Below are 27,520 nucleotides of genomic sequence, written 5' to 3'. Positions count from 1 at the left end.
TGATATCCTCAAAGTCTCATGCAACTTGTCTCACAACTAAAATAGCTTGGTGAGATTCCGATGAAACGCAGAGCGTATAAAAGATCACACACGTCAGGTCACACAGCAATTTATCAGAGATCATTTTGCATTGGACAAAATCTAAAATGACCAAATGACTAACTTCTTCTACATTTTGAAATTGTCGGGCCAACCTCACTGTCAATCACCAATCAAGCCACTGAGTCTAGTTCAGCTAAAGGCGAACCGTTCCGCCCACTCACACACATGAAGTCACAGATGGCAGCAGCCTCATGATTTACTCTGTATTTTGGACTCCGGTCATCTGGTGGCCTTTAACAACTGAGCAGCACTTTTTCCCTTTGGAACGGGCATTTTTTTTTTACAATGCCTAAGATTCAATTCTTAATTTTCTGCCCCACAGCTCCTAATTGTTGCCCTGAGCCGCAAGCACATTGACCCCGTCACCAAAAGAGCACAGCGTGTCTGTTCCTTTTGAAGTACGTGCTGCGTTAAATTAGTATGGATGAAAATGTAAGACCTTAAACACACACACACAAACTCGTCTACAAATCCACCACCACCACCACCACCTCCCAATTGAACACGCTCAGACATAGATTAGCCACCGGCAGACAGCTGTTTAAATTAAGAGGCAAATTGTTACGGCCAGAGGGAAAACAAAGGACTTTGCCGTCGGGCTGTACGTTGTTAATTAAAAGCTTTTCGGGGTAGTTTTTGTGTAATGAAACAGCTGCGTGACTTTAGCTCAACCTCCTAAGGTTGCTTTCTCTTGCATCCGAGCTGGATGCTAAAGAGCCCTCCCAACACACAAGATCCTCCAAACGTCCTGTTTGCAGGGAGAGAGAGTTCCACACTGGGTCATCATATGCTAAATGTAAAATACAGACGCAGTGTTTTATAATGTGAGCGCACAGAGATGTCGTTACTGCCTCAGAGTTTGACAGGTGGGAAGCCATTGTGAATATTTAGCCTGTATGTCTGAACATTTCTCAGTGACTTTTATTTTGTCTCGTGTTCACAACATAATTAACAAATTCAGTCGAGCCCATTAAATGCACTGCAAGAATCAACCCACAAATTTCCCGGTGATGATTCTGGTAATGTGTTGGTTTTCTCCAAGGGAGAAACTAAAAGGAAAGTGTTTGTTTCAACACAAGTGTTTCATTCACAATGTCTTCAATAGCTTTGTTCTACACAAGTATTGAAGCCATCTGCCTTCACCATCATGTATCCCACTCCCAGCTGGTATAACACGTTTTGAGAAACTTTTAAGATACATTTTTCTCTTAAATTGCTGTGTTTGTTGCCCGGATTTCACCCTTCTTATTTATGCGCTAAAGCGTTTGATCCGCATCCAGTTCAGAGCAGCGTGTTAAGTGATAAGGGCCACATCCGGCCCATAGCTTCACTGCTCTGGAATGTGGAGACAAATCATTTTATTTCAGCAAATCCTGATGGCCAACGTGCTAAAGATCTGAGATGCGCATCGGGAGGTGGAGCAAAGACTCCCACACACGTTGGTAAATGAGTATTATGTATTAAAGGGGCTTTTTTTTAAAACCTTTTTTCCTGTGTGTCCTGTGAGTCCTTGTTTCAGTTTGTACAGTTGCAAATATTTACACCTGGAAGCTGATCGGCTCCTCTAGAAGCAGATGAAGGTTAAGAGTCTAGCTGGAGGGCCTCTCAGGCGGTAATGAGGGGTGGTGTTGAGAGGAAAGCAAAGCTCTCTAACATCCTCGCCGATATTTAATCTGCTGCCTCACAGATTGAAACCCTGACCTTCTTCTCAGAATTTCAATCTTTTTTTTTAGGCAAACAAATAGTGTGTAATACAACCTTATATGAGTGAAACTGTTGGATCTATCTTGTTATTGCTGTGTACCTGTCGTCCAATCTCATTTATCTACCCCTTGCAAACAGATATGCGAGGAAACCTTTTGTGGCCAGCATGTTGTTAACCTGAAGCATGTAAAGTGCCATGGTTTCTCCGCCTTCCTATCTATTACCGTTGTTGTTTTAGACTCTAAATCAGGGGTGGGCAATTATTATTCTCTTTTTTTACATCATATTGAATTGTCACTGAATGCAGTTTTAGTCCATGCATCAGGTAAAATTTGAATATGTGTTTATATAGTACTTTCTAATTAACCTTACACTGGCCGGTCAGAGTCAACCAAAGGGCCGTATGTGGCCCTGGGGCCGTACAATGCCCAGATCTGCTCTAAATATTGGGTCACCACGTTCATTTGCACTCATTTTGATTAATCTATCATTGCAAATTACATTGATCTGCATGCAAAATGTTTGAACAGTACCAAGTAAATGAAGTCTGTTAGATTCAACATTTGATTATATTGTTAGGAAGCATTTGCTATATAGAAATTCAGACTCAAGCGCCTGTGTCCTACTTTTCATTCTCCTCTGGAAAGAAAAGTGCTTTCTACACATACAGTTGATTTATGTGTAGCGAGTTCTGAAAGTTGACTGTGAAGCAGGACTAACGGCTGCCATAAAACAACATTGTGAGGCTGTGTCCTCTCTGTCCGACCTCACCGTCGCCCTGAGAGAGGAAGAGATAAAATGCATGGGCACATTTCCATGAATGTTAAGTTAATTGGTCTGCTTTGGTCTGACTTGAGGGACAAATAAAATAAGATTCTTATAAACCTTAGATGAAACCGTGATAGTAGCAGCAATGCTTCATATACCGATCCCAGGCAGCGGGGCGTCAAGTTGCTGTTTTGGAGCTGTTTTGAATTATATTCTCAATATAGTTTTGAATTTTGAATAAAACGATTCGCTTTGACAAATATCGGTGTAAATATAGCTGCACCTGCCTCAGTTTGATTAATGCACATGCAGCAGTAAACAGAGGACGAATCTCTGGTACGAACTCGGAGAATCGCCACTTGAGAAACGGATTTATTTCCTCCAATATCACCACGACTTTAATGAAATCAACAGTAGAAGTCTCCTCTTGCTAGGCTTGCCACCTCGCTTCTTTCTGAAGCGAGATCCAATCACTCGTCACTCTGTTGGCAGGCTGTTCACACTTGTCACACTGTGATTCCTGGAACCGATAAGAGCTCTGATTGAACATTTGTCTAGCTTGTAGTTGGTTCATGTTGTTTCTCTCCGCAGTGAAACATTTTTCTCCAGTCAGGCACCGCTGGTTTGAGTGGAGGGCGGCCAAAACAAATGCACTAAAGGCTGAGGATTGATAGAAAGATGCATGGTCAGCAGGCGATTTCAACTCATTGCAGCTGACCGGCTCACTTTGAAATGATGGAGTCTGGTCTGGGCTTCCATCGGAACCCTTTTCAGACCTCGGCTGAGTCATACAGAGAACCGTTTGAATGTCTGGCATTTGTTTCTCAGATATATTCTCTGCAATTTTATCAGACCTAACTCAACGCTCTACTGGAGACTATCGAGCAGTATATGTGGGCTCAAAGCCGATTAGGTTTCAAAACGTCTGTGTGGCTGACGGTTATGGATCGGGTGGTGGATAAAGTTTAGTTAAAAACTACTCAATTCCATTTTAATTTCCATGACTTTGTCTGGAAATATTAAATGAAATGCTCTTTCATTAGTAGTGTAATTATTCAAGAGAATTTTCACGATAAATTCTTTTTTTACTTGAAATATACGGCAAAGTAAACTGGGCTGCCTTGGTGGATGTTTTTGCGCTCTGATTGCCGTCTTGTTTCCTTTACTGCCACCCCTACTTTGACGGACTGCGGACTGAACTTGAAGATACTCCTTCCTGTGGAGGAACCTGAACCAAATCAACCAACATCTGCTTATGTTGCTTTGTCTTTTTCATCAGCAGCTTCATGAAGCAGTTATCGTCTGTTTATTGCATTATATCTAATTTATCGACTGTGTGTGTCCCCCCCCCCCCCCCCCCCCCCTTGTCTGCACACCTTAATTTAGCTCAGTTACTTCACGTTTAGAAAGGGCTCAGGGATCCAGCCAATGAACTCGTCACACATGACCCTCTCTATTATCTATTATAAATGGTCATTATTAATTTATATCCTACTTCTATTAGCGTTTATTAATATCTGAGCTTTTGGCTGTCAAAATGTCTTCCTTTTAAAACAACAACAACAACCTCTGTTTCACAGGGACCGTGTGTGCAGCCTAAATGCCGAAGTGGAACTTGTTCAGGCATCAGACAACGCCCATGGTCGCTGCTAAGCCAACGGGGGCCAGTGCCTTGACTGTGACCCCAGCCCCCGTCGCCTTGGTCTCAGCTGACAACTCCACCGAGCCGGTCAACAAGAACGATGCCTTTGACGAGATCAAAAACAAGTTCTTGAACGAAATCGACAAGATCCCATGTGAGCAACTGGAAACAAAACCCTCAAACCTGTTCCGAACAACCAACTTGTTGTTCGGTGTGACTCTGAGATACGGTTTTGTATTCGATTTTCTTTTCCTGCCACAGGCGTTGGCAGCCTCATAATGTCTTTATTCAGTATTGATCACTATAGCTGCCCTTCCTAATGGAAGAGAAATCTAATTTTCACCCAATCTAATTGCTAACCTAGCACCTCTCACTAAATATATTTGGCCCAGGACATGACACAGAGTAGGCTGAATGATCGGTTAATCAAATGTCAAAGTATTTACATTGCCCTTCTCTCTCTGCATGCAGATTTGACATCTGAACGCGGGTCTGTTTCTGTTCTTCGCAGTGCCGTCCTGGGCCATCATCGCCATTGCCGTGGTCGCCGCTCTACTCATTCTGACGTGCTGCTTCTGCATTGTCAAGAAATGCTGCTGCAAGAAAAAGAAGAACAAGAAGGGCAAAAAGGGGAAGGGTGAAATGGGGATGAAGAACCTGAAAGGGGGAGAGGTATGTCCGACCGCAGAGGGGTCGCATCACGGCTGCTTTACATGCAGTGTTGCATAAGAAGTTTAATGTCTTTACATTGAAATAGAGATAAATTATGCATGTAGTGATGAGACTCACCCAGTTTATTACATAACAAGCAATAATTCAGAACAGAAGCCCTTATTAAAGACATTTTAATTAAGCCTGCCTCTTTGAAACTATTAAATTACAAACCATTGGTCTGATTTCGTTTTTGGATTTGACTTTCTAACCCAGTCAGTGTGTGCTCTTCGCAGGTTTTAATCACATTTTACATCCACCGTGGTTATGTTTCATTATTCTCTTCTTTTACATAACGCATTCGTCATGAACGTTGCTCTTCTCTCTCACTAGTGCTTTGGTATACGAGCATGGAAAATGACAGGATTCTTACCTCTTCAGCCTAATCACTGTTTCCCCCACCCGACATTAATTACGATTGTGATTAATTATGGAAAATAGCTGTCGGTGCCATCCTGCTATTTTTTTTTGGCCTTATAATTGCTATTTTCCCCTAGCATTTGATGGTGATTAATACACTAAGAATCATCTGGAAATCGAGTTATTCTCGCGTGCTGCTGCACAGGATATGATTTTACTAATAAGGAGGCTTCTCCCTGTCATCTTCTTGGCTCCTACGGTGTAGCCGACAACATGTTCTGTGATTACCCTTCATTGGTGTCTGCTGTGAGTTCAATCTCTGCCTCTGTCTCTGCTCTCCTCCTTCCTGCTTTGTGTCTCATGTGTGCTCCGTGTATCTTGACTGTGGTGGACTCCTCTGCCTACGGTAGGTCTGACAGCACGCGGCGCCCCTCTCTGGCCGCTCTGTGTAAGCGCAGACCAGGGCAGGGCAAAGGGTCTGGGGTTGGGGGGGGTTGAGTTTGTGGGGATGGGCTGGGCTATAAAGGGTTGGATTGCAGTGGTGATGACAATGAGTGCTATGGCTTCCTTAGTTCTTTGCAAGCTTAGGTGCTGCGGGTGCTTGAGGAATCTATGGGAGCGATGAAGCTGCTTTGCAAACCTCCACTGACCTGACATGCCTGAACACGACACTCCGACTGCTATGTCTTGAATATTAAGCATTTGCAAATATTTTGGCAATATCGACAGAACAGAGATGTGTTTAAGTGTCTTTGGTTTGCAGCGACTCTGAAGCTCATCCTAGGGTTGAGCCTTTGAATGACGAGCGCACTGAGCAAGTCACTAGAGATCACTAACATGCATGTGCAAAGGGGTAAGCCGGACGTTTGTCAAACAATAGCTGAATCTTTTGCCTAACCGTGAGCCTTGAGCGTGTTTCCACCGTACTGACCTCGACTGTGAGGCGCAACCAAAACAACCGACTCCCTCCAAACAGTCAATCTCCAGAGACGCGGTCACTCGGGTCTGAAATTTGCCCTCCGCGCCCTACATGTGCAAACACGCTCCGAGCTCCGCTGCAGATCAAGCTGTTTGTATCTCTTGACAAACCCCAGCATACGCCCTTGCAGTAGGTACCATTGAATGGCCACAACTTGACTTGAGAGTAACTTTCCTGGATGACCCATGCTGCTGATTTACTAGGGGACGCACCGTCTCTCCCTGAAGCCCTCGGGTTTTGCTGAGGAGAAATGGTGGGCCGGAATGTTTGCCCATGGTCGCGGTCAAATGTGGAAGGCTGTTTTCTGCCGATAAAAAGCTGACGCTCTGTGAATCATAGTTGGTATTATTCCTTAGCCTTGAACTCACAGTTCACCCGACGGAGTTGACCCAAGGGCACCCATTCAGACGTACCATGTCTTCATCGCTGAACACCCGCTAGAGAACATCTGGGATATAGCACGATCCTTCCATGCGTGTGCACACGTCGCTCAGAACACGTGCACTGAAATCTTTACATTTCACAAAGGTTTAAAAAAAAGACCACACACTCAAACAGGATTTATTTATTTATTGATTTAATCCGTCTTCACGACCTCTAAGGTAACTCATGCCATCAGAAAGAAACTCGGATCCTGCATTGTGTGGCCTGGCATGCTTGAATGAAAAGCATTTACAATTATAAAGATAGAGAATGCCACATGTAGGGATGCTGTTTCAGAATGTGTGCGTGTGTGTGTGCAAGAGAGAGCAAATGTGAAATTTTTAAGCATGCACGCCGGGCTGCATGCAAGCAAATATGTGTGTGTGTGTGTGTGTGTACATGCAGATGTAGTGTGGACTGCAGTGGGCGTGATAGTGTGTGCATTATATGTGTGCTTGCCTCTTCCAGCTCATCAGTGAGCAGCTGATATCCTCCAGTCTTATGAAGACATCAGTCATTTTTCAAGAAGACAGCCATATTATCTGCCTTCATTCAATACCTGTAGTCAAAGTGGACTTTATTATCACTCCTAGAGCCACTGAGTGTGATTTAAAGGCAAGAATAACATGAATCATCTTGTTCATCAAGCCCCCCCACCATCTCAAGAGCAGTTACCTGTCAGATAATTTTATTCCAGCATATAATAGCATCAAAATAATTGGAAAATGTGGACTCTGTTTGTAATATATCTAACAATAATCAGACCGGCGTAATAACGGCGCCAAAATCCAATCAGCATTAACAGTCGCACAAATCCGGCTTCGGATATATTTATATCTGTCATTAAAATAAACCTGTGTGTCAAACAGATGGCGCTGGAGGAAACTATCCGCCTTCACTTTTAGAACGTTTGGGAGCTTTTCAAGAGAGGTGTCCTGAGATTGGCCAAGTCGTACCTCTAAGGCGTATAGCTCTGTACCCTCGTTTCCGCTCACCGAGGGTTCTCTGTTTCTTGTGACAGCTTGTATTTCAAATACTGCAGGCAGGGTGGACAAAATAACAAGAACACTGGACCTTTAGTGCAACCGCGCTGCAATAAAAGGTAGTTTTGTGTCAGAAAGATGGAAAGTTTTCGGGGAACATCCCATAATATGCCTCATTGTGGTCGTGACTTTACGCCTCATCTTTTGCTGATGCTGCTATCCTCTGTGTGGCCGATGCCATCCCGATGACTCACATGGGATGAGTAATCTTTCGGATTTGCTTAGCTGCCTGTTTAGCTGCAGTTCAGTCCCTTTAGGCTTGATGTTCTATTTAACGTCCCGTTTCTGCTATCTTATCTGCAGCCTCTCCTTTCACAAACCTGGCAGCTAATCATTTGGTTTGAAAAACGAACAACAGTCGGCGTTTTTATTCGTGAAACATTGCATCTGCGTGCCTGCTGTTATGCTAGATTCTACTCTATCGTGAGGCCATCCTGTTCTTCTGTCCACCCCTGCATATTGACTGTTTTATGCTGTTGTTTCCCTCTTCCTCTTCTTCTTCTTCTTCATCTCTATCTCTCTCCACTCTTTGCACAGTATCTTACATTTCTGTTGAAACGGCTTTTCCACAACGCGCTGCGGTTTGATCGTAGCGGATATGAACATACCTGTAATGCCCATGAACAAAAAAGAAAAGAAAAAGAAAACAGCAAATGGTGTCACCCAAGAAATAGTGAAATCAAGTCAGGTTGCAACCGTGGCCATCGATGAACAGATTGCACTAGTAGCACCGGGGTGAGCGGGGGTAAGTGGCAGCAGGTAGGTGCTGTGACTAACCCAACTGCTGGTGGCCGAGGTATTTTGTTCAACAGAGCTGCCACCTCAGAATTGGCTTCTTACTCCTCTTTCTGCCACTTGCCCCCCCCCCCCCCCCTCTTCCTCATCCCCTTCCGTCTTTGCAGAAACAACAGGACGACGACGATGAAGAAGAAGATGATGTCGAACCAGGGCTGACTGGAGACGAGAAAGAAGAGGAAGTGAAGGAGAAAGAAAAGCTGGGAAAGCTGCAGTATTCCATCGACTACGACTTCCAGGAGAACAAGGCAAGAAAATGTAGCCAATTCGGCAGTTTCTAGTTGAAATGAAGTCCTTCCGCTCTCTCTGTGACTCACAGTAGTTCTGTTGGTCATACTTCCTTCCTCTTATCTTAGCTGACTGTGGGAATCCTGCAAGCAGCTGATCTCCTCTCCATGGACAGCGGCGGCACCTCCGACCCCTACGTCAAAGTCTTCGTCCTCCCCGACAAGAAGAAGAAGTTTGACACGAAGGTCCACAAGAAAACGCTTAATCCGGTCTTTAATGAGACCTTTACTTTCAAGGTAACTGGTCACTTATTACTTATTAACACAACATGTAGACGGAGATGTTAACCGGCCAGACAGGGCCTGTGTTCTTTTCCACACGTGTCCGCCCAGCAGCAATGCGAAACGGTCGATGCATTAAAGGCGTCTGACAAGGAGAATGTCGCAGAGAATCAAATTAAAAGGGAGGGCCACCTCCGGTGCGCCTCGCCTGCTGACACAGCGCTCTAAAAACAAGTCAAACTGCTTTTCCTCGTCAAAGTCAGGCTGTTTCTGCTGAGGCTACACTCTATTAAGTGAGGCAAAATCGAGCTCCGGGCCAAAGTCACAACGCATGTCGTTGTCGAGTTCCGATCAGATTCGCGTTCCCAGTCTGCGATCCGTCAAAGAACTCCTGAAATTAAGCAAGTTCTTTCTTTCCTAGATTCCATTCCAGGAGATGGGTGGGAAGACTCTCGTGATGTCAGTCTACGACTTTGATCGCTTCTCGAAGCATGATGTCATCGGAGAGATTAAAATACCAATCAACACCCTTGACCTGGCGAAGCCGATAGAGGAGTGGAGAGACCTGGACAGCGCAGACCAAGAAGAGGTAAGAGTATGTTGTACTGGAGTCTTTATGGCCGTGACTGATGCAAGACATTTTTTTAGTATCTGTGTGCATTTTAGAGCAAAATGACTAAAAAGTCTGCATTGGCTATTTTTATAATAAATCTATGGCGCTCTCCTCGGCTTCACCGAGCTTCAGAACGACTTTCACCTCATTGTTCATTCTGCTCAGTCGGTCTGACGGTGACTTCAATGTTCTGGTTCACCGCTCACTGGAGCTGGCAGGGAGTTCTTTTTTTATTTAATTTTTTATTTCTGCGGAAAAGCCCTCAAGCTAAAGTCGGGCGCTCCCTGTTGGACACGCTGAAACGTTTAGCACCCGAAGAGCCAGATATTTCCTCCAGGAGTCGGTAGACACAAAAGAAAAAGATGAAAGAGACTAAATGCTGAAGTTAAATATGACTCCAAATTCATGACGCTGTTGCTGTGTAACCGTCAGGTGTTTCAATAACAGCGTAGCAATTGAAAATGGTGATGATGTGCCAGTGCTGTGTTCCCAACCTGCTTCTTCTTCTGCCCCGAGCAGCCAAACAAGGCAGTTATTGCAGGCTTAAAATGAGCAAACGGCTAACTGTGGCCATTATACAGCATGTGTTGGGACGCAAGCCAACAAGCGATGGGATGGAAACCCTGCACGACCTTCAGCGCATCGTTTTCGTCTTACTTCTGAGGAGTGTTTGCAGACCTACATACATTAGTGCTGATTCTGTTCTATCTGTGCGTTGATGCATCTTCAAAAATGAATCCGATGAATTAAAGAGGCTGAGCTCCTGCTTGCCTGATCGCCTTGCAGGCTCTGATGTGACGTTTTCATTAAAATGCAGCACCAGAATGTGAAAAACACCTTTCAGGAAGCAGTTGGTTAGAGTGTCAGATATTTGATTCATTTTTAGAAGACCGACTTAATGCACTTTAGATCATCCGTCATCCCTGGTGCTAAACGTAATAGCAGCAGCAGTTATTTGCATTTACATGGCATATGCGAGATGTGATTCCAACAGGGAATATTTCAGTAGTGTGCTGCACGTCAGAGAGGAGATGGAAGCAATGCATCAGACATCTTTTAACTTTGCCTCTTCGGCTCTTTTCCTCTCAGCCGGAGAAGCTGGGCGACATTTGCATCTCTCTGCGTTACGTTCCCACTGCTGGAAAACTCACCATTTGCATTCTGGAAGCCAAGAACCTGAAGAAAATGGACGTGGGTGGACTGTCAGGTATATTATTTATCATTTCAATGTTCACAATTAGACCCCCCAAAAAATTATGTCGGTCAGCCTAATCTGGATGCTTGCAGTGGGACTGCGAGAACACAAGGTGCTGACGCTGCAGTGCCCCCAATGCACCAGCCCTTAATCCCTCCTGGCCTCTGCATTGGCCCCATCTGTCGGCCCGTTATAACACTGCAAACATGCATGCACACAGCATTTTCTTTTTTCTTTTTAAAGCATCAACTTCATCCCGACCGCTATCGTTGCATTCTCAGATCCCTACGTGAAAATCAACCTGCTGCAGAATGGGAAGAGGCTGAAGAAGAAGAAGACGACGGTGAAGAAGAACACTTTGAATCCGTACTACAATGAGTCGTTCAGTTTTGAGATTCCTCTCGAGCAGATGCAGGTGAGACGCATCCTATAGAAGTGTAAGTGCTGCAAGAAGTACATGTGTTGAAAAACGTGATTAGTAAGTCAGTGCTTAAAGGAAAAGTTCGATGCTTCTGGAAGTACTTGTTCCCACGTTGGTTGCCGGCTGAGAAGATCGATACCAAACTCCTGTCAACATCTCGCATTTAATTCAACTTTCAGTGGCTGCAGCCTCATATGAATAAATAAATACAAGGACTTCTCAAGCAGCACGTTAGCTCATCTTACCATTAAGTCTTTAAATCTTGACTGCACTGCAAGGTTGCTAAGCAACCAGCAGAGGCTCCAGTAAGTCACTGCTACTGGCGAATGAATAATCCAGCACATAACCCTCTATTAGCCACTACTTGTTGTGTCTACACGTAAAAAGACAAGACAGCCAGACCGGGATGAGAGCGACATGTCACAAACATTCCTGCTGATATGAGAGATCATTACGGTGCTTTAGTTATTTTACTCATTGAATGTGCGCACATTTGTAAGCGTCACATGTCTGCATCGGGTCCATCCCAGTAAGACTAGTCATGATAATTTTTTGCTTAATGTTTTCTGCAAAGCTTCAGCAATCAGCAAAACCGAGCCAGAAAAGTTCATTATCGAACATCCCAAATAGCTGTAACAGTATCCAATAGGTGATGCTGCTCGTGCCCATGCACAAAGTATAGTGCAGATAACAAATGCTTTTATGATTATTTTGCTATTTTATTTTATTATTATTATATTTTATCAGCATCAAGTATAACAAAAAAAGGTCAATTGTGCACTTCGAAATTTGAAACACCAACAAATCAAGTGTTTAATATTCATAAAAATAACATTTTTGGATTCCGCCTAAATGGTAGCAATTTCCACCTCCCACGCCGCCTGCGGGCGCTAACACCGGCTGCAAACATCGGGTAACGCTTCAGTGCTAGCAAAAAAAATAAAAGATCTGATTTTGGAACGCACTCAACAACTTCCCACTCCTCGTTTCCATGCAAACATCATTCTGAACCTTGTTGTAATACTTTCCCTCCATTCTCCTCAGAAAATCCTAGCCGTGATCACAGTGCTGGATTACGACAAGATTGGCAAGAACGATGCCATTGGGAAGATCTTGGTGGGAAGCAAGGCCACGGCGGCCGGGCTGAAACACTGGTCTGACATGCTGGCCAACCCCCGTCGCCCCATCGCCCAGTGGCATCCACTGCAGCCAGAGGAGGAGGTGGATGCTGCCGTCGCAGCCATAAATGCCAAGAAGTAAACTGCCACCAGAACACATCGACCTTACCGCCCCTTACCTACCCATGCATTTCCCATCATCCCTCCAGGTCCCATATATCATTGTATATTTAAAAAAAAAAACACTCTAAAAAATACAATCCCCCCCCCCCCACCACCACCACCACCCTTCTTCCACCGCCGTTCAAAAGATCCATAAATAGCGACCGACATGATGGGAAATATAGTTAAAAAACAAACAAATATCATGTTATATGAATTCATGTCACCGAAAAAAGAAGACAAGTAACCGAATGGACAGATACTCCGTTGATTTCCTTTAGATCTATTTTTGTATTGGGGTCGTGGTTCCATAAATAAGAATGCAGAGTAGACATGAAGGACAGTAAGCGTGTGATACGGGAGTCCGGTGATAGAGGGCATGAAACACACACTCGCTCATGTTGTACTTCTCACCCCCGTCCCTTTAGTGACACGGTTTGCTTAGAGTAGTGCTTAATAATAAAATGCTTTATACTGCCATATAATAGAGAAATAACACAAGCAGGTCCATTCCTTAGGTGTGTCGTGCACCATGTTCTACACCTGCCAGTTGTCATACTAAAGGATTCTGTTAGTTTGAAGTACATTCCTAGTCGGGTAGCCAGTAGGGGTAAGCACATATCCAGTTACCCAAAGACACACTGCCTTTTTACATTCGTTAATCTTCCGCTCATCATCTCAGGAAAACTGAGAGGAAACTGAAATTCCATGCCCCCCCCCCCCTCCCACCCCCAAACGGGTTATTATTCTCATATTACATTATGACGAGGACGAAATGCTGAATTCAATAGCTTCAATAGTTATTTTTCCCTCTTTTTTTGTGATGTAAGGCTCACATCTGCTGGTATTTGATCCATGAAATGAAACGGTACGTCAGGGAACAGGCGGGTGATGGATTTTCTGTACAAAAGTTATTTACGTGCTTTTATTTAACTGTGCAAAAAAAAGAGGCTGTTTCCGTCATCCAAATGGCACAAAGTGAGGAAATGTTGGAGTAGGCACCACGGAGACTGAACCAAACCACCATCGACATATTTACACGGTATCGATTACTGCCTGCAGTCTGCCACCTTCCCTGCCACCGCCTCTGATTCCGTATCTCAATTGTTCAGTGCTACTGCCATTAGTCATGGACTTGACACAAAGGGTTTGACCCAAAGGGATCCCTATAACCGTCTTACAGTCATAAAGGAGACAAGCCTTCAAAGAAACAAAATAAGCAATTTTCAACTTACCAGGGACGCCTTCCAGTTAGCAGTGTTGTTCTCTTCATTTCTTCACGTCTTTTTTATTTTATTTGTCCAGTTGTATAATTTCATTTATCTTCAGCTTTTATTCCTCAAGCACTTTAAAGCCAAACGCTCCGATTAAATTACCCTCAGAAACCACAGCTTTAATGATCTATGTTAGGAAAAAAAAGAAAAATAGCAAATGATGTAATCTTTTTTTTGTTATTGTTTGTTTGTTTTTTTCAACTCAACTGTTTTGTGTATTTTGATCGTTTCACACTTCATCACAAGGATCCTGTCCGGAGGCAGACTCTGATCGAGGTGTATTTTATACACAGCTTACCAAACTGTTGAATTTAATTGCACTACTGGATATTATTCTGTTTTGCTGTTCTATGATCTGTGTCTTCTTCAGTGGTAAAATGTCGAATGAATTTTTCTGTGGCGCAGACAAGGTCTTACATGGAGTTATAAATGGACTTCCTACCTAATCTGACATTGCTTCCTGGCTCCTTTGCGAAAAAAAAACCCATACAAAACTCGGTTCTCTATGTGTAAATTAATGTTCTTCCAAAGAACCGTTAATTGATTGGTTATAGTTTCTTAAAATATGCACTGAGGCGCCTGATTGCAGGTCTATTTATTCAATCTGTGCTGGCTTTGAGCAAAAAAACTACCAGTCGACTGTGCAAAAAGATGCAAAATCAACTTAATTTAAAAGGCTAAAATGATCATACTTTAATGAATGTTGGGTATTCTATCTCTGTTTCTCCTTATTATTTTTTAAAAAAGCAACATACACACATGTACGCATTACTTTATCTCATAATCTCATCATCTTTCCCTTCGGTTGACGAAGCAACACTAAAGAAACGGCAACGTGGAAGCAATCAAGCAACCCATCGGTGTGTAGTTTTGCCTATATACATAGCTCATACGCGCTGACACTGCATGTTTATACAAAAATACTGTACATAAGAGCATGTTTTAGAGACAAAGCAAAAATATCTTGTGTATGTAAATGGGTGTCATTTGTCATTTTAACAACACAAAGAAGGGGAAGAAAAGATGCACTGTATATTTTCTAAATGAAACAAAATGTCTATTTATTTTCCACGAGGGTCACTGGAGCGAATGTCATGCAAATATTAGAGAGCTGTTACGGATAAGATCCTTCCCACGCCTGAACTTAAGTGTGTCGTCCAGTGCTGTGTGTGCGTTCATGTAGCCGCATGTTAGCTGTCTAATTCCTCGTAATCCGGGTTTTCATTTGATGCCATTTTATCTGCCATATGTTTGTTGTCAGCGCTTATCTGAAGGTCAATGTTTGATTGGTTTCTGAATTGTGTTGTTATTATTTTTTCAATACACTGTATATATATAATTTTTTTTATTTTTATTTGGGATGGAGGGGACTCCAAGTCTATACATTATTTATAGCAGATTGTTCTCTGAACTAACCCATTTCGATCAATGGTTTCTGCCATTTGTAGGCCAGAACGAAGACCAAATCTGTCTCAGCGCATCTTTGTACGAAAAAAAATATTTTCAGGGGCTGAATCCCTCCCCACCCCCGGACACAAACGGCTTGGAATCCCTTCTTCTCTTTACTTGGAAGTTTTTTTTTGATTTTCCACTTGGACTTAAATGACACAAAACCCTTCATGGCTGTGTCTCTTTTACTGTGTTTATTCAACAGTATGTGTATGTGTATACGAGACAAATTAATACCATACAACTAAAGCCATAAAACTCAAGCACTAACTCTTTAGAGCTCGGCTGAGTAGCTCGAGTTCATTTATGAAGTAAAAAAAAAAGTCATCTTCTTTTTCCTCAGCTGCTGTTTCTCCTTTTCTTTTTGGTCTTTTGTTCATCAAGAGGACAAAATCCATTTTACTGTGTATATGAGCGTTGAGACCAGTTGTGATTTTAGTGAGTGCGTCCTTTTCTACTTTCAGAGTAGCCGATTTTACAATATTGTGATTAGTATTGTATAATCCTAGATATAATATCACATTGGGTTCTCAATAATACTGCTAGAATTATATACATATATATATATATATATATATATATATACAACAGAGTCTTCTCTCTTTTTGGGCTGAGTGCAATTTATGAACCGAACTGGATCACTCTTCACGTTCCTCTCCTTCCAGCCTGGCGGCAGAATGCACTAGTAGCCCACAATCAATGATGCACTGCTGGTGATCTATAGCTCACTCTGATTGGTTGGTACTTGTGGGTTCATTTCGCAGCTTGCTTAATCGATAAAACATGATAGTTCTTATTAATGTGACGCGGCGGCATCCAGAATCCCTCGCCGATCTAAGTTATGATTTTAACAGTCGCGTGGAAATGTGAAAATACATTGGCCCCGAGCGTGACATGAATTTGCTGAAATGTATTATTTATTCGCTTTTGATCTCTGTGCACTGAATATAAAGCGGGAGCTAGGAGGGGTTAGCTAAACTTAGCATCAAGGCCGGGATGGAGGGTGGAGACCAATGTTTTTAGACAACGCCCAGCTTCTCGCTCTGGTTTCTGGGCGAGGCTCCACAACGGTGACAAGCACCTTGTCTTTTTTTCAGTTACCGAGAAGGATCAAATAAACGTATAGAGATATGATGAGAAAACGTTTGGGTAGATGTTTGATTTGCTTAACGAACACCTCGTGGCTCCCGCTTATACTTTATAGGCGGGTCGGAGCAGGAATGGTCCTCTCCTCTAACGCTTGGCGGGAAGGTGAATATACTTCTTAAACCTTAAACTGCCAACTATCTAATGCAATATTATATTTGCCGACCCTCCAAATGATGCACTGAGAATCAATGAGACACATTATTTCAGAGCGTTGCAGAAACACTGCCGCATCCGAACAGAACAGACCATCACCGATGGATTCTTTTCCTTACCGATTGGGTCACATGACCACCTAGGTTCTACGGAGGGCAGAAACCGGGAGCTGTGTGTGTGTGTGTGTGTGCTTGTGTGCGTGGACATAAGCTGCAGACGTTGTAGGATATAACAACAATGTTACAGGGAGGGTCTTCATTCCTCATCCTTAAATGTACATCTCTGTGTGATACTCAAATAATCGTAGATCTATTTTAGGGGTTATTCTTCTGAACATCCGCATCTGAACATATTTGCCGTTTCAGCAGTTCCTGGGCGTCTTTCATGCGATTAAAGTTGTGTGTGTGTGCTTTTTTTTTTTTTTTTGGTTGGGATTTAAAAAGGGAAACGATCCAAAGCTCGATAGATCACTCTCCACCCCTGTCAGAATGTGTTGGGATGCCTCTCAGCGGGTCCAGAAAACACTTTGAACCATGTTGTATTTTGTCTCCTCTGCCGCTCGCTGTGCTTCTACTTTGTATTCCTGTGCACGTGTAATCACTCCTCCTGTCCTTTCTGTTTTGTCGTGATGTGTGCTTCTACCGTAGAGTGCAGGACTGTATTTTAATCGACGACAGGCCCACATTTGCTTTCCGTCCGTGTCTTTGTTCTGCTTACGTGCCCCCAGCTGTGCACCATCAGCATCATATCGGCTGCGTAGGAAGCAGGCTGGCTCGTGTCTGCTCTGAATCTGCTTTTAGCTGAGAGGAAAGAGCGCCGGCCTTCATGTTTACAACATGGACTGTATTCTGCCAAACATGCTGGACCGTATCAAACTCCCCCCCCCGCCCCTTGAGCGCTACTCATTTTTTTAAACCGTTTTTTCTCTTCTTCATCCTTTGAAGCGTCGAGGACGTCAGGTTCGTGTCCTCCAGCTGTGTTTCTTCGTGTCTAGTGTCGTGGTGCGCGTGTTCATGTCAGTACTTGTGCCTACTGTGGATCGCATGCTTTAGCCCTCGACTGGACACAAACGTTGCTCACAAACTCCTCTCGACCCTGATGTGGACAAACGTTGGGAGTCCTTATAAGGTCATCAAGGGAAGCAAATAACTTATGACAAATTTATCATATGTGTTACCAGTTCTGTAAAAAAAAACAAATAGGAAATAAAGGCCTTTTAATTACCATGACTGCCTTGTGTTTTATAATCAGAACAGCTGCTTCTTAATAATCTCTGTGCCTCTGATGCATAATAATCCAACCAATGTGTGTGTGTATATTCAGGTATCCATGCAGAGCACATGTACTGTAGAAATATACCGTAGCTCATACAGCGTCTTGTATAAAGCCTTTCTAATGCAACAACAAAACGCTGTTGCTGCAGCTTGACGCCAGAAATGCAGAAACAGTCGACTCGACCTTCAGGTGGAGAGAAATCCCTGCAGCAGGGATTTTAATGCAAAGGTTTCAATATCAGATAAAGAGCATAAATAACACATTATCTCCGATTCCACCTCCGGAGAAGGCGATAGGACGAAATGAGCTCCTTAAGAAAATCACTGCAAGGCTCTCTGGAGGTTTTATTTGCTATGCCAGACTAATTGGTTGATATTTCATCCCCATGGTATTTTAACTAGGCGCAGTAACACCGGTAAACATGGAATTCAAAACTGACAAACAAAAGCTGATGAGCTTCTCGAAGTTAGAACTTTGATTACATTAGATGTGAATCTGAAAAAACTGGTGAACTCAGGGTGCATTAATATTCAATTTAATACTTTATTGTGGCGGAACATGATGCTAAAACGGCTGGAATTACACCACTTATGATGAGGTGCTAGCAAAAGCCCATTCGTTGAAATGGATAGTGTGTACTGTATGGTTTTATGTGATATTGATATTTATGTTTTTCATTACCTAAGGCAAAGCGGTCTCCCAAAATGATCAGTGTACTCCTTGAGAAACACATAAATAAATAAATATAACTCAATTATGAAACACGTCACTGGGCGGTTTTTCACACAAACACACACATTTTCCTTTGTGTAGTCATTGTGCTGTTCTGAAGCCAGTGTATAAAAATAAAACAAAAACTCCTCTATGGTGGACAAGCAAAACCAAAAACGGAGAAGGCATCATTCATAATCTGATCTGGTGGGAAAAGATCGGCACCGTTATCCAAAGCAATTATTCAAATTGACCGATTCACTGAAATGTTAGGAGACATTAATTCAATTACGCGAGTGAATTTTTCTTGGTTCAAAGATCTCTTGAAAGCTTGTGATTTCTGAAGTTGAAATCTAAGGAGGTAAAGGGGTTTGATAATAGGTGGTTTTATATAAAGACATGCAGAGAAGCCCGAAGTCCTCCCATATTTCACTTTTCATCTGGAACAAACATCCAATTAGAATCAGATTAAAATCCAATTTCATCGCGACCTGGATCCGTCTAATATTCCAGAAGTGCCTACTCTCTTCTTTCACAACTAAGGCAAAGTTAAGATATGATTTTTGCAGTGCACATCATAGCAACAAACGTGTCTCGGTCTGATTAAACAATATAACGCACCTTCATGCAAACCCCTGGATTTATAATGCCGTTCGAACGGAACAACTGGCCCCTTTTGGTTTGTTATAAAATGCAGCAGGAACCGTCTCCGAAAATCAAAATGACTGAAACTTCTTTTCGGATCTTCACCATAACTGAATGTGGAGCCACAACTTGGGATCTGGTGGATGATCTTCTGTCGGATCAGGTTTGCAGCCTCGTCAGGCTCAGGGCAGGGAGTCCAGACATCTTCTCATTTGGACAGTTTGCTGATGACTCGAATCAGGGCGCCGTTCTCATCCTTTAGCCTCTGGTTGTCCGATTTGAGCTCTGCTAAGATCTGGAGCAACAGAAAATTCCATTATCATCCCATTTATACACCAATTATCACGCAACATGGTTGATGGCTATTGTGAAGTCTTATCAAGTTTCTGATGATGAAGCATTTCACCAAGACGCCGCTGTAACGATACACAATCCTCAATGAGCGGACTACGAGCTGCCTTCAATCCCAATCTGCGAGGACGTGCTTTATGGTTCTTCATCATGCAAGTGCGGAGTAACTTTGGCAACGTGTTCTGTCTGTGAAGCGTGAAGAAGGCTGTGTGAAATAAAAATAAAAAAACCATTGTAGAGATGGTCAATTTTCCAGGACCAATGGATTCCAATGTCAACCCCTTTGCCAAAGTGTCTCTCCTTCACTCGAGATAAACAATGAACAAGCTGGGAATTATTTTATTTTCATGTTTTGTATAACTATTAATTGCATACAGATTTTTTTTCTCTACATTTGACACGTCCCCGAGGACCTGCGAGGCGCCATGATGGCACCGGGGAGCAAACTCCTTGAGGTTCTGTATCTTGATGTGACCATCGATACCAATGTCGTATCTATATGCTAAATAGTAAAATGTAAAAGACGAAAGTTAACAAAATCAGCCAAGCTTCAGTAAAACATAACTTTCTAAAATATGATGCTAAGTAAGACGTTCACGCATCTCTGCTTGTGTCTCGAACAATGACAAAAGGCTTGCCTTATTTACTTAGGAAATCAAATTCCATTGATTACAGATCAATAATATCTATAAATGTATTGATTTAAAATGCTGTCTTATATACCCCAACACAAAGACATAACAGGCGTGACCGTGTTTGATGATGCAACATGACTGTATAAATATATATGTATAATAAAGGCAGGTCAAAGGAGGCTTATGGGAAATCTTGTTTGGGGGGGGGGGACTCTTAAAGGAAGTTAAAATGCAGTGCGGGAGGGTGGGGGGGGGGTGCATCGGGAGGGTGCGTGACCTGCCTGCGAAGAACACAGAAGAGGATGAGGGATGAGGGGGGGCTGTGGAGGCACTGGGAGGAGAGAGGAGTGTAGAAGGGGAGAGGGGGGGAGAAAGGGGAGCATATGATATCAGAGGGTCAGAGGTCTTCAGTCTCCGGCATGGAGACTGTCTCAGAGAGGCGGGCGAGGACACGCAGCATGGCTTTGTTCTCTGCCAGGAGACTCTCGTTCACCCTCCGCAAGCTCTGGACCTGAGCCAGGGCAGAGAAAGCCTGCACAGAGGAGGAGACAGACGGAAAGAGGGACAGGAAGACAGAGAGAGAGAGCATGCAGGGAGGCAGGTCGTGTGCAAAAGAGAGAGTCATACATATCCATCCATTCAGACGAGGCAGAACAAGGACAGGAGGAAAAGGTAAAAGCTCCAACGAGCAGAATCATTCTGAAGCCGGTTCTCCTTGGGTTTGTCCCCGTCAAACCATTTGGGGACAAAGTATTGCAGAGTAGAGGAAATCAAAATTCATGAGAATTCACATTGCCTAAATTGCCAACTGTCAACGAGTCAAAGGAAAAGAAATGATTTGTTTCGCCCTTTTTGTTTTTTTTCCCCCTCAGTCTGACTTTTTAAACTTCAGTGTGGTTTGACAGAAACATCTGTGGCTTGATGCAATTCCTGAGGGTAAACCGCATAACATACAAACACACTTTTACACACAGACGCACACTCACATGGAGTGTTTCATTCTATCCAAACACAAGTTCAAAGAGTTCAAGTTTCTCGTTTTTTTCTGGGGGGGGGGGGGGGGGGGGTTGCCACAGATGAGGTAAAAACTTCTTCTAAACCAGTCTCTGTTTGGTCCATCACACCTTATGCATGTAGCATCTCTTAACCCTTTATAGGGCCACTCATTGAAATGCACGTAGAAACTCAAATGATAAAAAATAATCACTCGCCCCATAAAGGGTTAATAATAATATTGATAATATTAATAATTATATAAAACAGGTAATAGAGCCCTCTGCGACAGATGAGAGGAAAAGACGAATCATAAAGACTAGTCTTTTATTAGATGCTCTTAATACAGAGCTCTGATATTAAATTAGATCAGACTGCATTAATTAATTTTCAGAGGCAGTTGTGGGTAATTCATCTTCTCTGTGAGAAATGAGGTAATCACACTTTATAATTGATACGGCCTTTCAAAAGAGAAGACGAGGACAGTATTTATTGATGTGAAACCACAACAGGAGAGACCGAGAGTCTCGATTGGACCATCATGGCTTCATGAGAAATGAAAAAAAAAAAAAGAATGCCAGGAAGCCAAAATGCTAATGCTCACCATCTAGAGGCCAGGAGTGCAATAGGTTTTGCAATTTTTCTCCTTTTGGACAATCTCTGATTTTCAAAATGGAAACAAGTGACTTTGTGAGAGAGTGACAAAAAGCAGCCTCACGGTGCGCCTTGCATCTACATTCGTCCCTCGTTCATCGCGGGTTTAATGTTCCAGGACCCTCGGCGAGAGGTGAAAATCCACCAAGCAACTCCATATTTATTTATGAACCGTCCCTGCACTGTTATCAACCCATACTGCATATTATATACTAACATATATTTTATATGTTGCAGTACTGTACATGCATTTTTTTAAACTATCTTTTACGGTTTAATTTTTCTTAGGCTAGAAAATGCATATTTTATCAATAAAATAATGGAAATAAAGGAAATGTAAACATTTTTACATACCGCAGAATCCCGCGATATAGCGAGGGACGACCGTGATCGTGTTTCCCTGAGCCCCCAGTGGCATTTACAGAAAAGTATCCACACGTGTAAACATGCCCGAGTCTCTGATAAGAGTAGAACGTGAGGTGACAGACAGGTGTCAATCACTTCTCTGTATCACTCACCGTCCCCCCCTCCCCCTGAGACAGCCCCCTCTCAGGGCTGGTACCCACAGCGAAACCGCAGTGGGGCGTCCTGCTGGGGGGGGAACCAGGACAACACGGGGGTCAAATATCCGCTGCCGGTATGTCCGAGCTAATTGTCTCATCGCACTCCGGTTTGAATGTTTTCTATCAAATACAGCATGAATTTAAACCCAGAAAATAAATGCAAATGAGTGCAGCTTTGTCTTTAATGTGATTATTAGTAATTGAAGCATTGAGATAAACAGCTGAAGGGAGCAAGAGGAATATTTCAGAGGAAGACGGCGTCTTTAAATTAGCTCACATTGAAAATCAATGCAAAACAATATTATGCAAATGCACGTTTGATCCAGTAATGGAACCTGACGTTTAATTTAAAGTTGTGATTCATTTGCCAAGTCGTTTCCGTTGCACTTTTCATTTTAACGGTTCACCAGCTGTTCAGCCGACAAAGCTGCTTTTTTTTTTTTTTTTTTTTGCATTTCAGGGACGTTTCAATATTCATGTGAAAAATGGAGATTCTAAATCTAAGTGTAATTTGTGACTGCTTGTACAAACTGCAAACAAAAATCCCCGACGACATTCGTTCTGCCTCGTGTTGCTTTGTGAAGCCGGATGTCTCACAACAGCAGGTCTTTTGGTGTTCGTCTGGATCTAGGTCACAATGTTCACCCCGACAGTGTGATAAGTGGAGCAGGGGCGCGGCAGCACAGGCTCCTCCTTGGCCTGCGCAGGAAGTGGCCCAGCGGAGCGCTCCGGGTAATGAGCCAGAAGCAATAACCTTCCCTCTCCTCGATTCCGAACCCACCTGGCTAGCGTGCTGCGTGTGTGTGTTATACATGGGCATGCCCTCAAACGGTGTCGGTAAGACTGAGCTAAATAACCCACAACAAAGTGCCATTGAATCTCTAGGTGAGGTTTTTTTCCTCCATGCACTAACCTTTAAATCATCCTCCATGTTTGACACTCTTTTCTCCAGAGCTTGTTTTTCCTGTAAATAAAAGGGGGGGGGGGAGAGAAAAAAAAACCAGCTGGAAAACATTCGGTCTCTTGATAACACAATGAAAAGCCAGTAGCCTGTCATTTGGAGCAGACAGGAAAATTAGAGGAGCAAAGACCAAGACGAGATGTGAACATTCATCTTTATGGTGCAGGAGATCAAATAAAATGCCAAAAGGCCGGAAAGTTGAAGACTCTTACCCTTTTCTCCGATTCAAGCACCGTGGATCTCTCTGACATTCTGTCGTGCCTCTGGAAGGCAGAACGTTGCTGTTGTTGTATTTTTTGGACGTGATTATGTGACGTAAGCATCGGTGACATTTGTTCAGAAGGCGGCTGCGAGGGGGATGAATTGCATTTTCTTTACCTGAGAGACTTTCTCCAGCTGGGAACGTATTTTAGCCAGTTCTTGTTTGCTGTCCTGCAATCTTGACTTGAGCTTCTCGTTTTCACGCAAAGCTTCCGTGTACAACTGAAAAAAAACAACAATAATAATCAAGAAATGAAGATAAAGGAAAAGTTTTACACCAGAGATTATTTTCCTGATTTGCATCCTAGCCTATTGATAATTCAAAATTGTATAAACATTTTACTGTGAGGAAAAGCAGAACAAGAAAAATCATGTGGACGTGGAAATAAAAATAATATATACAGAGGTTAGATTAGGATTATTTTAAATGTGCTTCTCCAAAACTGTATTTTTATTGCATGATCTCACCCCCCCCCTCCTTGGCCCTAAGCAATCAAGGCTCAACAACTGCTAGCATATTTCATTCGTGCACATAGAAGGACTCCAGATCTAATTATAGCCAGATAAATCAAAACTCTGCTGCGGCGGCAAACATATAAAAAATGTTGGAGGGATGCGGCCCTCAATTCTGCCGTCACCTCATTTATCCAAGGCCTACGCCTAAATCTTCCGTCTGCAGCCCACCTGAGCATCTGATTTAAAGACTCACACGGACATTTTGCTGCACCTCCGCAGCGCCCCTTGGGCTTCACTTATTAAACTGTGCAGAGGCGTAGAGAAGCCTTCAAGGTCATTCATTGATTGTGTGTTGCTTTGGCGACGTGTCGAGTCTTTAATGGTTTAATTCAATGATAGAAGGAGAAACCGACAGCGAAGTCATTCACGGCGGCACGTGTTGTGAGACAGTAAGGCTATACTTTCATCTACAGTAGCACTGGAAGACAGGAGGGAGGAGGGAAGGACAGGCGGGGACCGTTTAGATAGATGGACACCTTTTTGTAGTCTTTGGCGGTGGAGTCCTGCTCCTGCCTTCCCAGAGCAGCGAGCCTCGTCTCTCTTCTCGTATAGGAGCTCGTTCGACCCAACGGTTTGTCCGTCGCGCTCTCTCCACTGGAGTCGTATCTAAAAGCAACGCAGAGCCACTGAAATCAGGTTGAATTTGTTTTTTGGGGGGTTTTGCTTTTTTTGACAGTTCTGTCTTAGATGACTTCAAAAGCGATGCTGAATCCTTACCTGGACAATCTTTCATGCTGAAAGACAAACAATAAACCATGTTACTTTCTGCTCGGGCTGGTCTGCAGTACAGTCCATGCTTCTTGTGATCACATCCTGAAATGCATTTGTCAGATTTTTCTCCCTTCCTCTCCTCAGACGTCTGTCTTTTAACAACCGTCATAGAATTGTTTGGAGTAGTTTAAAGCACCTGCTGCCTCCCTCCTTGCCGTATGAGGCGCACCCTTTGCATGCTCGGCCGCCCATATCAAGAAGTTGCAGACCCGTTTCAGCAACAACCTGAACAAATAGATAACTCGCTGCCATGAGCGGAGGAGGAGGATAGCAGCCATTGTTTACGAACAGTTATTGCAGAAAAAGAGAAAAGGATGGAGAAAGAGGACTGTTTGCAATAATCCGACGTGGCCTTGCAAAACTTTTGTCATAAACACAAAGATTTACAGCTGCTCACTCACCAGGGAAAGAGATTTAAGCACCATTATTTAGGAATTCTTTGTAATAAACACCTCATGTGGGGATCCAAACTCTGTGAGGCACCAGTATCTACGCTGGACAGCAGGTGCTTTACAACTCGGCTTTATTCCAAAAAGAACAGAGAGCTTGGTGATCCCTCTGCTCACATGTGGATGGTCGGGAATATTTTACCGAGCTGAAAGGAGGCTGTACCTCCGTTAGTGTTTGCATAACTTCGCCGGTGCAGCCTGTCCTTATGTGGTCATGTGCTTCACTGGAGCCATCCAGGAAAAAAAGAAAACAAAAACAGCAGACCTTCCGCGGACCTCAAATGGAAAAGGGCCAAGGATGGAGTGAACAGGAGCGCTCACTCGTTCCCATCCTCCCCTGCGAGAGATTCCTCATTTGACTAATCACGCTGTGGCCGATGTGATTGAGACTTTTTTAACACTTTGAAAATGTATTCATAATTATTAAGCACTTTCCATCATAAAAAAATGTTAATGAGAAGAGCAAATAAGACAATTGGAATCTCAATTGCTGTTAATGGAATAATAAACTGGAAATTGCACTGATGCAAATACACTTTATTACACCAGTCATGATGAACGGCATCCAATAATGAGGACTAGATCCTCCAAAGAAAATGGTGGCGAGAGCGAAAAATGCTGCATCAACCTGAATCCACCGCCCTCTGCAATGAAAGACCCAACCTGATTCATCACCGCGGATACAGCAGAAAGAGTTTGGTGCTTCTTCAGGGGAGAGAACAGAAAGACGGCAGCATCCGCTGGTACCAGAAACTGCTGAAAGATTTCCATTCATGTCCCCTGCTTTTCTTTCTGCCCCTTTAAATGTGGCACCGCTCGGTACGGCGCGCCGACATAAACAAAGCAGTCCAACAACGCCCAGGAGAATAAAACGCTTAGACAAGACATATACAGGAAGTTACAGAAGGAATGATTCCATCCAAAGTTATTTCCCAGAAAGTGTAGCCTGCGACTTGTCGCCTCCCTATTGCAGGTCATCAAATAATCCGCTGATCACTTATTGTTTGCTTTTATTACTGATTTTAAGATCACACATGATCAGAACATTTGGAAAGGAAACAAAAACTTTTGCTCTTACTCTGTAGTTTTTGTCGGTAGGAGATGGAGAGGACGGCGGAGAATCCGTCACGGACTTCCTGGTGCGAGTCAGGTCCTTGGTGCGTGGGTAGTAAGATGACATGTCCTTTCGTCTCCCTTGGTCTGGCACCTCAGCTTCTACTACAACGCGCACAAGGGCCGCAACCAGATATAGCAGCTACACAGACTGCCTCAAGCAGCGGTGACGCATCTGCCCATGACGGCGATGGCGGGGAATCCGCAGCAACAACAGGTGTGTGTGTGAATAATTTGTGTAAATCAGTCCGGCTTCGACGCTCACAAGAGCTGCAAGTAAGTATGGAAGGATTGCAGATGCGTTTATGCTCCTTTCTTCAAAGCTCAGACATTGAAAGGACGGTTAAATGTCTTGAATGCCACTAAAGACACGACGGACGATCATCCCTTTGTCTCCTCGGTGTTCCTGAAATGTTAAAAAGTCCAAAACGGAGGGAGGGAAAGGTTTGTCCGCAAATGCTGCTTCTTCTGATGCTTCCAAAAGTTAAACACTCTCTTCATCTCCCTCCCTCCTTTATGCACTCTCTCTCTCACTGCTTAGTCGTCCTCCCAGCCCCCAGCCCCCCACCTCCATCTCACCCCTTTGGCCGCCTGCCACAGGCTCTGCTATGACAGGACCAGCGACTGAGGGCTAAAATTGTCCACTGATGTGAACGGGAATAAGGCGAGGCAGGGCACAGGGACACCCCCGCCCCCCGCCCCTATGTGTGGAAGGTCACACCAGCAACCTTGAGGTGTCACGTCACTCGTTAACCCACCCAGCCTGATGGAGACGAGTGATTTCTTCTCAATGTCCTGCAGAATTGTCTTGTTTTCATGTTATACGTTCTCCTCAGGCTCTGCTTTCTGATTGGCTCACCCTGTCGCCTCAAGAAGTTTGTTAATACAGCAATGCTTCCTGAAATCTTTTTTTTCCCAAAGTCACCATCTTATTCACCAACTAGCTTTTGGGAATGCACTTATTTTCCTTCGTGCACATTTTGTAAACCGGCTGCAGTTTCACATTTAGAAATGAATTTTAATCTCAATCTTGGCAAGGGAGGCAAAAAAAA

At 43.5% G+C, this 27,520-nt stretch overlaps 2 protein-coding genes across 2 annotated transcripts; one reads left to right on the top strand and one right to left on the bottom strand.

Moving 5' to 3' along the window:
• Positions 1-4,174: 4,174 nt before the first annotated feature.
• On the top strand, positions 4,175-12,525 carry LOC137899517 (synaptotagmin-2-like). Its single transcript, XM_068743556.1, has 8 exons — positions 4,175-4,370; positions 4,728-4,888; positions 8,635-8,775; positions 8,884-9,051; positions 9,458-9,625; positions 10,739-10,856; positions 11,126-11,259; positions 12,310-12,525. Exons 1-8 carry the CDS (start codon positions 4,175-4,177, stop codon positions 12,523-12,525), a joined length of 1,302 nt encoding a protein of 433 aa, XP_068599657.1.
• Positions 12,526-18,018: 5,493 nt separating this feature from the next.
• On the bottom strand, positions 18,019-26,552 carry LOC137899527 (protein phosphatase 1 regulatory subunit 12B-like). Its single transcript, XM_068743567.1, has 7 exons — positions 26,434-26,552; positions 24,853-24,869; positions 24,612-24,741; positions 23,737-23,841; positions 23,571-23,639; positions 23,311-23,361; positions 18,019-19,496 (listed from the first exon to the last, which is right to left on the bottom strand). The coding sequence occupies exons 1-7, from the start codon at positions 26,533-26,535 to the stop codon at positions 19,410-19,412; spliced, it is 561 nt and encodes a 186-aa protein (XP_068599668.1). The 5' UTR covers positions 26,536-26,552; the 3' UTR covers positions 18,019-19,409.
• Positions 26,553-27,520: the final 968 nt, after the last annotated feature.

The sequence above is a fragment of the Brachionichthys hirsutus genome, chromosome 2 (assembly GCF_040956055.1).
Source record: "Brachionichthys hirsutus isolate HB-005 chromosome 2, CSIRO-AGI_Bhir_v1, whole genome shotgun sequence".
Taxonomy (NCBI): Eukaryota; Metazoa; Chordata; class Actinopteri; order Lophiiformes; family Brachionichthyidae; genus Brachionichthys; species Brachionichthys hirsutus.
The sequence above is the reverse complement of the archived record's forward strand: the minus strand, read 5'-3'. Positions and strand labels throughout refer to the sequence as shown.

Bases quoted from the DNA above. Each gene is read 5' to 3' on its own strand.
- LOC137899517 (XM_068743556.1), top strand. From the start codon at position 4,175: ATGCCGAAGTGGAACTTGTTCAGGCATCAGACAACGCCCATGGTCGCT. The intron at 4,889-8,634 runs GTATGTCCGACC...CCGTCTTTGCAG, and splicing joins AGAACCTGAAAGGGGGAGAG to AAACAACAGGACGACGACGA. The intron at 10,857-11,125 runs GTATATTATTTA...TTGCATTCTCAG, and splicing joins GGACGTGGGTGGACTGTCAG to ATCCCTACGTGAAAATCAAC.
- LOC137899527 (XM_068743567.1), bottom strand. From the start codon at position 26,535: ATGTCATCTTACTACCCACGCACCAAGGACCTGACTCGCACCAGGAAG. The intron at 23,842-24,611 runs GTGTCCATCTAT...GTTTTTTTTCAG, and splicing joins CCGCCAAAGACTACAAAAAG to TTGTACACGGAAGCTTTGCG. The intron at 23,640-23,736 runs GTAAAGAAAATG...ATACAACAACAG, and splicing joins AGCTGGAGAAAGTCTCTCAG to CAACGTTCTGCCTTCCAGAG.